The sequence below is a fragment of the Phalaenopsis equestris genome, unplaced genomic scaffold (genome assembly GCF_001263595.1).
Source record: "Phalaenopsis equestris unplaced genomic scaffold, ASM126359v1 Scaffold000251, whole genome shotgun sequence".
In the NCBI taxonomy this organism is placed as follows: domain Eukaryota; kingdom Viridiplantae; phylum Streptophyta; class Magnoliopsida; order Asparagales; family Orchidaceae; genus Phalaenopsis; species Phalaenopsis equestris.
Window position 1 is genome coordinate 702484 of NW_018164693.1, and position 10266 is coordinate 712749.

General features: G+C 37.8%; 1 protein-coding gene across 1 annotated transcript; it reads right to left on the reverse strand.

Moving 5' to 3' along the window:
- Nucleotides 1-984: 984 nt before the first annotated feature.
- On the reverse strand, nt 985-8837 carry LOC110024281 (subtilisin-like protease SBT1.7). The gene is made up of 4 exons (XM_020724159.1): nt 8315-8837; nt 7966-8160; nt 4089-4213; nt 985-1218 (listed from the first exon to the last, which is right to left on the reverse strand). The coding sequence occupies exons 1-4, from the start codon at nt 8835-8837 to the stop codon at nt 985-987; spliced, it is 1077 nt and encodes a 358-aa protein (XP_020579818.1).
- Between the last annotated feature and the right edge of the window lie 1429 nt (nt 8838-10266).

A 10266-nucleotide genomic window follows, 5' to 3' on the forward strand; every position in this document is an offset into this window, starting at 1 on the left:
TTATCTTATGGAGCATATGTGAAGTTAACATATATTTTATGTATAGTTTCAGTTAGAATTTTTCTTTCATTAAAAAGCAGTGACAAATATTTAAAGACAAACTCAAACAAAGATTAGTGATAAACTTTTCAATAATAGATTTATATTTGTTTTTTTCAATAATAGGCTTGTTTGTCAAATAAGTAAACTGTATAATTACTCAATGCAATTAAGCAATTGCAATAACTCATTGGAATAACTGCAAACAAGAAAATTTGACGGCAAAAACAATTAAGCAACTTCAGTTTTTTTTCTATTTTTATCTTCTTTTTTTTTTAATTTTGAAGTTCCCAACAAACAATACTACTTTGCACTTATTGAATAGTCATATTAGAAAAGATTTAAAATATTAAATAAATATTTTTCAGTGAATTAATAAATCAAGGACATATTCTATACAAATTTTTATGGTAATGGAAACTTGTATATTTTTATTTTAAAATTTTAAACAATGATTTTATTTATATATTGATTACATGCTTATATATTCTTATGACAACAATGCATAAGTTTCATCTCAAAAGCATGTAACCACCATTGGGCTACTAGCATAATGCTTGCAAGAATTCCAATTCAATCGCCCTTCTTTCACCTCACCAGCAGCTGGCTTAGGCAAGCCCCCCTACAAACTAAATTTCACCTCATAGCTCATCTCTTCCTCTATCTGGTTAAATTGTAATGTTTGTGGAGTTACCTCAACTCTTACCCCTTCTGGGTCCTTCACATCCACAGTATAAGTTGACCCTGCATCCCCAACATTTGCTACGTTCCTCTACCCAACCTCCGATGAGTTCCATTTGATACTCACGCTAAACGAAAAAAAAATTAAGTTGCACCGGCTATATTGCTTTCACCTACGCACAATTCACCCTAGTCTTTATAATATGTTGTACCGGAATATTCGATTTATAGTATTCACACAAGTAATGACATAGCCGTAGTATTTCACTCATATATAATCCCAGTATTCGTGGCTGCTTCTGGGTCTATATGGCCTGCTCCTTGCTTGTATGTAGTAGCTGAAGTACCTTTGAATTCGTCGGTGATTGGATTCCGTTTGTGGTCTAACGTATATGTGGTCATCATAATTACAGATTTGATTGCCGCCAGAGACCAGTTCGGGTACTTATTTCTTAACAGTGCCACGATACCAGCACATGCGAAGTAGTCATGGACGTACTGCGTAAAAAATTAAATATGGATTTGGTGGGCCCCACAGTTCGCGCATGTCGGCACTAAAAAGTTGAGGAGTTGCCCGTTAGAAGCTGTCGGTATCCGGAATCGAAATCACGTCGTCCGCTTCGGAAATACATTTAATTTACACACACACACACACACATTAAATGAAATATATATATTTAAGTTTAAAAAAATATGAAATCAAACTGATTCTATATCTTTTATAGTTTAAATGAAAGAACACTACACCTTAAGTCATGTATTTATCCTGAAAGATAAACACGAGACTTAAGAGTGAGACGCAATCAAATAAACTAAGAAACATAAGACATATGTTTGGTCTACGAAAGCCGTTTCTTTTATAAGCCGACAAGTTCTTCTATTTAATATGAAAAATTAAATAGGGTTTATATTAAGTTGGGTTCTTGAAAGTTTCCTATAAAGGCAAGCTCTTATAGTTAATTACATCTTAGATAATACAGTTAATTACATCTTAGATAACTGAAGTCACCTAAGAAAACTCTCGATAAAAATCAGGGGATATTATCTTCAAAGATGTCAAAGGAATGAGATTTTTAAATGAGATCGGACAAAGAGGTGTGAAAGAAGAATGACTCAAATTTAGAACATTTATTTTGGAATCCAAAGGAAGAAGAACTAGGGGATGACACGGATCCTGAGGAGAACATCGGTGAATTCCCAAGCTATCTTATGGTTTGGCTTCAATTTATATGAGAAATATTTAAATGTTTCATCTTATCAGTTTTATTTAATTAGTGCTTACATCCGTGTGAAACGATCACACTAATAGCCTGTAAGATGTGAGGATTTAGGTCGTGGCGAACGACAACCTCGGAATCCTAAGACGAGTTAAGGCTTATATTGTGTAACAGAGCTATACAAAAGCCTAAACATAAGATTGAGAATTTATGTCGCACTAAGCGGACAACCTCAAAATCCTATGGCTTGTTGTTTAATTCTAAGGGATGGTTTAGCTGATGTAGACATTTCTTGCTGTTGAAGATGGCAGTGCTGCCCATAATGCTAGCTCCAAGCTCCTCGCCGTAGCATCTTCGAGTTTGATGTTAATTTTAAGTGTACATGCAACTTTTGAGTCAACGATCTGCTGTCGGGTACCTCCTATAAAACCAACTACTAGTCTCCTACTCTAAGGTATAGTGCGTAAAAGAAGCAGTAGCAAGTATAGCAAAGGAAAATAGTGACCGCACAGTATGTATAGAAGCAGTAAAACATGCAGTATAGGAAAGCATTAGAATGTACAGTAGAGAAAAACAGTAAAGTGTGATGTAAAGTAAAACGTTGTAAATGTAAAACAAACCTGTATAGCTAGGAGGTCCGCTGCTCCTTTAAGTGTGGTTGATGTAGCAGGTATAAGTATAGTGACATAATTTAAGAAACAAGCTAGCATGCATTGTATACGTAAAGTCCACCTAAAAAACTCGAGAAACAGCGGCAATGACCCACGACAAAAAACTTGAAGAAAGCAGCAAATGACAACTCAATGAAATCATCGAAAACACGGTAAGATTTCGGAAAAGACCACGAGTGTTTTACCAAAAGTTCCAATAAAATCACACGGAAAACCATAAGAGAGAAAACCGCAAGCACTCGGGTCAGGGCTAAGCTCAGAATCTACATATATACTCGAGGGACGTCGAAGACTACTATCAGTCACCTGAATGTATAGAGTCTACCACTTAACTAGAAGGGTGTCCTACTAAACCTAACTTAGAAGGGTGCTCCTCGGCCCGATACCGATAATCGACAAGTGGACAACCAAGTTACAATACATTTAAAATTTATATTTTAGCATGCACATGAATTTCAGACATATAAAAAAAAGTTGTACTAATTTTATAGTAAAAGTACTTTTATAAATATTGTAACTATTCTTATCGTGTCTGTTCTTATCAGTTTTAAAAATTATGATTGTCCACGAGTCGATCATGCCGTCGGGCGTAGGACCGCTAACAACCTAAGAAATTACGGGTCCCCCGCTAGTCTTGTGTCGGTGAATGATATTATAATCATGCAGTTCACCGGGTCCCTGGATTGGGTCCTGATGTCGTAGGATGGAATATCATTCCGCTCTACCACTGGTGTGCCTTTGTCATCACCGCCCTAAGCCCCAAAACAAAACCGACTTACTGGCAACCTTACTTGATGGTTTCATATATAACGATGACTATATATGCGCACTTATGTATTGGACATAAGTATCTAAAACCCAAACCAAGAAGTAAAGAAAACAAACCAAAAAAAGCAAGAAACAGAAAGAAAGACGACTAACCCACCTCCAAAACCAACTTTAGAAAAGAAAAGTCAGAGCGGTAGGAGAGTCGGCCTAAAACATCCGACTAGTGAGACTTTCTCGAATAGGTAAAGAGGTGGAGCACACTCCCCCGGGCTAGCCATGAGACATCCCCAAAAGGCACAAACTAGAAACTTCTAAATCAATCCTGAATTTTCCCAAATATCAAAGGATTCTTCCTCTTTTTTATTTCTCTTCTTTTTTTATTGCAATCAATTCGGCCCACAAGATTAAGCCTCAAAACATCTCCATGCATTCCATAGATCATCCCTCAAAAGGAGACATTCGAACTCTTCTAAATATCAAGAATTGAAATATTACACCTTGCAAACATTAAAGCATCCAATTCCACTTCAAACTAAAAGTTTCCAATGTCATATGAACCCGTTATCATCTAAAAATCCCATGTAGGTGTTCACGGCCAGGGCAGCAAGGAACCACCATACAGGTGCACAAAATAACCAACTAAAATGGGTAAGGAGGCTCTCGACTAGGGGCAGCAAGGGAGCAAAGCAAACCCCACAAGTGGCCAAACAACCAAGCCATCATACAAGAATCCCGAGCCACCACAAGGCCAAAACCGAGCCACTACAAGGCCAAAACCGCAGCCACCACAAGGCCAAAACCGAGCCACTACAAGGCCAAAACCGCAGCTAAACGAAACTGCAAAAAATCTAAAATGACATTAAAATGACACCAAAAATACTTTTTTCAAAATGATGCTCGAACCGGCCCAAAGAAAGCCAAATAAACCCCGACTCAAATAAATCAACCTGCGCAAGTTCAAATTTTACATAAAGCCAATTCGTCAAAATTTTAAAATTTTCGCACATAAAGCTGTCAACTTTCTGATTTTCCATAAAACCGAACCAAATGAATCTCCAATCGCATAAACCGACCTACATAATTTTAAATTCTTCAAAACAAAACCAATGAAACATCCCATACAAAAACAATGAACATCCCATAATTTTCACAGCGAAACATACCGAAGTTTTCAATTTTAGCAAGCCGAATTATGCACAATTTCATATTTCCCATTTCTTTTCTACTCTTTTGTCTCCTCGAGCAACTATATGAGTCTTCATATGTATATTGATGCTTACAATTCTTCCACAATTGCAATGTGTATTGGTTCCTCTTTTTCATTGCCAAATAAATCGTTTATTGATAAAAGAATAACCAATGCCTCATCTTTCAAAATGTTTGTGTTAGATATGCAAATACATAAGAGCTAGGTGGCGTATATATAAGTTCTTCCCTTTTTCTTAGTAAAATAGGCATATTCATGCATGAGTTCAAAAGCACCAAAGTGATGTGTATGTAAATATGGAAGCTTGCATGTGAGATATGAAAATACGCAGGAATCTTATACTACATATCAAGACTTCTCAAACCATCAGATTTTTACAAAAAAAGGCAACAAAGCTTTCCGATTTCTACAAATAAGCAAGCCAAACTCTTTAGATTTTTACAAATCTTCAGATTTTTTTTTGTCAATACAATTTCACCAAAAATAAAAGTTTCATTTACAAACACAGCACCCAACTCTCATGTATTCACAAATGTAACACCACATTCATTATAACTATTCATACAAAATATAGATATAAAAAAGCCATCGAGAAAAACGCCTTATGATAAACAAACGGTGTTAAACACTTCACATGAACCAACAACACCAAAGGAAGCCAGAAAACCCAATAGAAATGTACAAAACAACCTTATCAAGCCTTCCCCACTATATATTGCAAATCTAGCATATTCATGGTGCTTTCAACTTTTAGCGGACTTCAAAACATAGGCTATAAAGATATGTATAAATATTACTGCTCAAGAAAATACTTAACCTTATTCATGTGACTCATCAAAAAGTACTAATGCTTCGATAACCTAATAAAGTGGCCAAAATCTCAGATCTTCATCTACTACTTTTTCCATTTGGTTTGAAACCTTGAAATCAAGTGCAAGTAAGCAAGAAAAATCGAAACTTGAGGTCATGGTAATTAGTGAAAACAACCCTTGAAACCCATTGTTAATTCAAGAAAGAAAGAAAAGGAAAGCTCGTAGAATCACATAAATGATATGTCAAACTACTTAAGCTCGAGAAAAAGGATGAAGCTTCCTTCAGTCAATCTTTTTTATATATATGCATATATGTATTTTATGGTAAAACTCATACAGAACTCATTTACATCCAAACGCCTGCTAGCAAAGGGAAGGGAAAAGAAAGCCTCGAAACAGAAATTCAACAAGAAGTAAACTCCACAAAATTTCAGCAGCACCTTCCCCCTTTTCTGAAAATTTTCGGCCAACCCCAAATCCCTCCCCAAGAGAGGCTTTTATGGCCAAGAATGGAGGAGAAAGCCTACCTATGATAAGCTGCTTATCCTGATAATCTAGTGATATGCAGCTGATCCGGATAATCTGTCTGTTTGTTTGGTTTGTGCTTATTGAGAACAGCTGATTCTGAAAAAATGACCAAACTGCCCCTGTTCTGAAAATTTTTTCTAATCCATCGGGCTACTACATACGAAGAACAAGGAAACCAGATCCATTGGCAAAGATTCCCAGAATCGCTTAAAATAAATATAAGGAGAAGGAAATAACCGCTAAAGATGAAGGAAATGTGTGGTGTTCGTCTACCATTCTCATTCTCCATAGACATCATAGACATCAAAAAAGAAAAGGAAGGAGATTCAGAGGACATACGATGGATACCTTCATGGAGGACAAGGTGAGAGGAACGACGAGGAGAGAGGAGTGATGGGATATCTGCTTTTGGCGAGACTCCTCGAGCAAAAGGCAAGGGCCCGAGCGTCTTTCTCAAGGATGAAACGCAGATCGCGGGTAGGACCCCGCGATCCGCTTGTAATATTAATGTCAAAACTCCTTTTTACCAAACGCGGGGTATTGTTTTGAAAACACCACAACAGCAAATAATCTGCCCTAAATGGGGCCTTAGAGATTAGGGATTTATGTCGAAAAAAAAAGAATTTTTTTTATTTTATAATATTTAATATTTAAAACTCTCCAATTCGTGCGAGCAAGAAACCATATCAAAATGGGTTTCTTCTCTAGGAAATTTTGACGTCCTGAACATGACGGTGCAACCCGTTTTGTCATCTGAGGCCGTTCGGACAACCTCGTCAATGATCGTGTCAAAAAACACGTCAAATTCAATTTTCATCACAATTTTAGTTCGAACTCAATTTATTGATCGAGATTATGTGGATGGTTGTTATGAGAGGTTTATAAAAGATTTGGAATGATTTTGAATTTATTTGAATGGTCATATGACACTAAATAGGACACAATGGAGAAAAAGGATTCATGTAGCCGACCCCACGTAGTGGGATTAAGGCTTTGTTGTTGTTGTTGGTCAATTTGAGGGATTTTGGGCATTTGATCAATTTGGGTATGTTGGGTTAGACTTGGGTTTAGGTTGGGCTAGAGTTCGGTTAAGTCCAAATTGATTGTTGAAAATGGTCTAGGGGAATGTCATGAAGTGTTCTCAACATTAATTGGGTGTCAATTTTGGGGTTTGGATATTCAATTAAGTGACATTTAGAGACATGACTAAATTGGGGTAAAATTGGGGATTTTGGATTTGGGTTAAAATTGGATTCAAATGTGGGTCAATTGGGCTTGGAATTAGTTTGAATTGGGTTTGATCATGATGAATTTGAGTTTAAAATTGAAATTGGGGGAAATTGGGATCAAATTGAGTTTAATTGAAGAATCCAAATTGGTTTCAGGGACAAAAGACTGAGTTGGGTATTTTGGAGAAATTGAGGTGCCAACCACCCCATTTGAGCTATAGACCAATTGAATCTCCATTTGGGTCATCTACGTACTGGTCTTATCTAAACCCTAGCATAGGGCTAGTGGGTCTAGGGGACCATCTACATGAGTGTCCCAAAAAATCAATGGATCAAAGTTAACAAGTTGGATTCAGGGTTGTAAGTGAATGGGGGTGAAAGTGAGCGACAGTGAGTGCAAGTGGGTGCAAGTGAGTGAACTAGCTCCAGAACAACATCCAGGGTCAACCCTAAGGTAAAGCAGTCCTATGGGCTCTTCTTGAGCTCCCCTATAGTGGCCCCACCTACTAAGTGCTAGAGGTTATGACCAATATATGACACTTCAAGTTGAGCATATAAGAGTTTAGAATTTCTAATGGTGAGGGTTCCTTTTCTAGTTTTCTTGGAATAGTCAACAAGAAAACCCTATGGCTAGAACTTAAGCAACTAAAGAGGTAAAACTAAAACTCAACCAAAATTGAGGTCAACACCCTAGAATAGTGACTCCTGGTGCAATGACATCAGGCTTTATGATCCCTCCATTGGTCAAGCTTGGTCCACGTAATGAGAAGACTGTGATGGCTGGGGCAGAGTTAATTCCAAATAGGGTCATACAAGGGTTTATGGCTGCTGTCGGATTTGTTGTGTTGCAATAGTACTTGGTTATGGCCTTGGTGCCGATGTTTTTAAGGTGTGAGGCAGGGAGCACATGTCCGTAAGCGTTAGTAGTCTCTCCTGCAATCGCATGATTTAACAAAATCATGGCTTTGGCACCGAAAGCCAACACATTACGGCCACGCTCATCATCCTCTATGTCAAAGTGAAAGCATATAACAATTGTGTACCGTAGATTTAACTTCTTGAGCTCAACCAAGTTACAACCTTTGGAATCAAGTATTCCAAGCTGGTCGGATGGGTATGCGAGTGGTATTTGAGTTGAAGGAAAGGTCCTAGGCTGGTAAACCGACACTACTAGCACCAATAGTTAGTATCCATGGCACGTCATTAGCTAATATGCTTGGTGTTGGCCCATTGTTGCCCATGGAAGCACACGGAACAATCCTTTTTTCTATAGTTGAAAACAAAACAATAGCAACTGCACTATTAAACAACTCAAGCTTGGTCGCCCCAAGCGACATTTGAAGAACATCAACATGGTCACCAATGGCTTGCTTTATACCAACATAGGCATCTGCATCAGTAGTCACAGAGTGGCTCGATCGACCGAGAAACATGACTTTATAAATAGTGAGATGAGCAAGTGAGGCCATGCCGGAAGTTGTCTCGGCAGCCTGCCCGATCACAACGGCATGATTGACGAAATTCCCAGTCGCTATGCTAGCAACGTGGGTGCCATGGCCATCATTGTCGTATGGGTTAGAGTAAACTCCGTAACGAAATGCAACGGCTCTGAGGAGCTTGTTGTTGCAAGTACGTGCATTCCCCCAATAGCATTTGCCACTCCGCTTCAGGGGAGCGGGGGGCATCCCATTGTCATTGAAGGAGGAATGATTAGGGTTGATGCCAGTATCGATGACGCCAAAGATTTGGCCGGCACCCAAGGAAGAGTCATACCATAGGGTGTTGGATGTTTTGCTTTTAAGGGAGAGGAAGGTGGGGGTGTAGGTTGTGGAAGCATAGTGTTCTCATTCTGGGTTAGCCTGGATGAAGCCATCAAGGGATTCAATGGCTTCAACTTCTTCGGGGGTTAGGCCGGCGGCAAAGCCGGTGATGACTTCACGATAGGTGCATACCATGCGAGGTTCGTCAGAAGTGAGAGTGGCATTTGGAAGAAAAGACAAGTACCAATTTTTGAGATCGTGTAAATGAAGTGGACAGTTGTAGATGCCATGAGGCTTCTCCACCTGGATGATGTAGACAGCGGTTTTCGTGGGGTCGATGCCGCCACCTTCGTTGGTGTTGGAGAATTGTTGGGAGTGGACCGAGGGAAAGGAATGGGATGAGAAGATGAGGAATAGGAAGATGAAGAGGTTAAGGATGGCGGCACCCATTGAAAATTTATAATATCACTTTTAGGAAACTAGATGGTGGCTGATGATGCCTCAGTGTGTAAAAGAGTCATATTTATATCCTAAAAAGGGAATAATTGTAAGGGAAAAATGTATAAAACATGTTATGATTAGAACAAATGATGCACTGCTAATAAAGGGTTTTTGACGGACCAAGCTTTATTTATTTATTTTTATTTTGCATGGGATACTTTGCTTCCTATGCTTTGGGGAAATGCTGTTGCCAGCATTATTATTATTATATTGTAATAGATGCAATTTGATTAAATTTAACTAGAATAATTTAATGAGTTTTTTAAGAGTTTATTACGTAATGCCGGAATAACAGTACAAGTAATTTACTGCATGACTTGAGGATTCATATATATATATATATATATATTGTTATCATTTATTGTTTTATAGTGCTGTTGGTGAAATGATGAAAGGATGCAAGCCGCAGTCACCATCACAAGTGAATTTTTGGACAGACTTGGAAACTTTAGGTAAGCTAGGAAAATGAGGATTTTAAAAATTTAGCTTTTAGGTGTCATAAAAGTTTTGGGTGAATTTTAGGGGGTAGATATGAAAATAAATATAAATTGGGTGATATGTATATAAATGCCAAAAAAAATTGATTTGATACAATAATCAAGCATAAATATAAATTAATTTTTTCCTCATTTTTTCTAAATGTTCATTTCATGTACCTGAAACCAAAAACATGCAAAATACATTTCTTTAAAGCGTAATATCATAAAAAATGTACATAAAATGCTTATTAAATATGCACTAAAAACATGTTATTTTGAGGTGGATCACATATAAATAAGGGGTTCTCCTCCCATGTGAAAAAGGACTGACACTACTTTTCTGTTGGCCGGACCAGGAGATTATCTTCCGCTCT

Bases quoted from the DNA above. Each gene is read 5' to 3' on its own strand.
- LOC110024281 (XM_020724159.1), bottom strand. From the start codon at position 8,837: ATGCCCCCCGCTCCCCTGAAGCGGAGTGGCAAATGCTATTGGGGGAAT. The intron at 4,214-7,965 runs GTATGACCCTAT...GATTTTTTGCAG, and splicing joins GACAGCAGCCATAAACCCTT to TTTCGTTTAGCTGCGGTTTT. The intron at 1,219-4,088 runs GTTGTTTGGCCA...TTTTTTACGCAG, and splicing joins GATTCTTGTATGATGGCTTG to TACGTCCATGACTACTTCGC.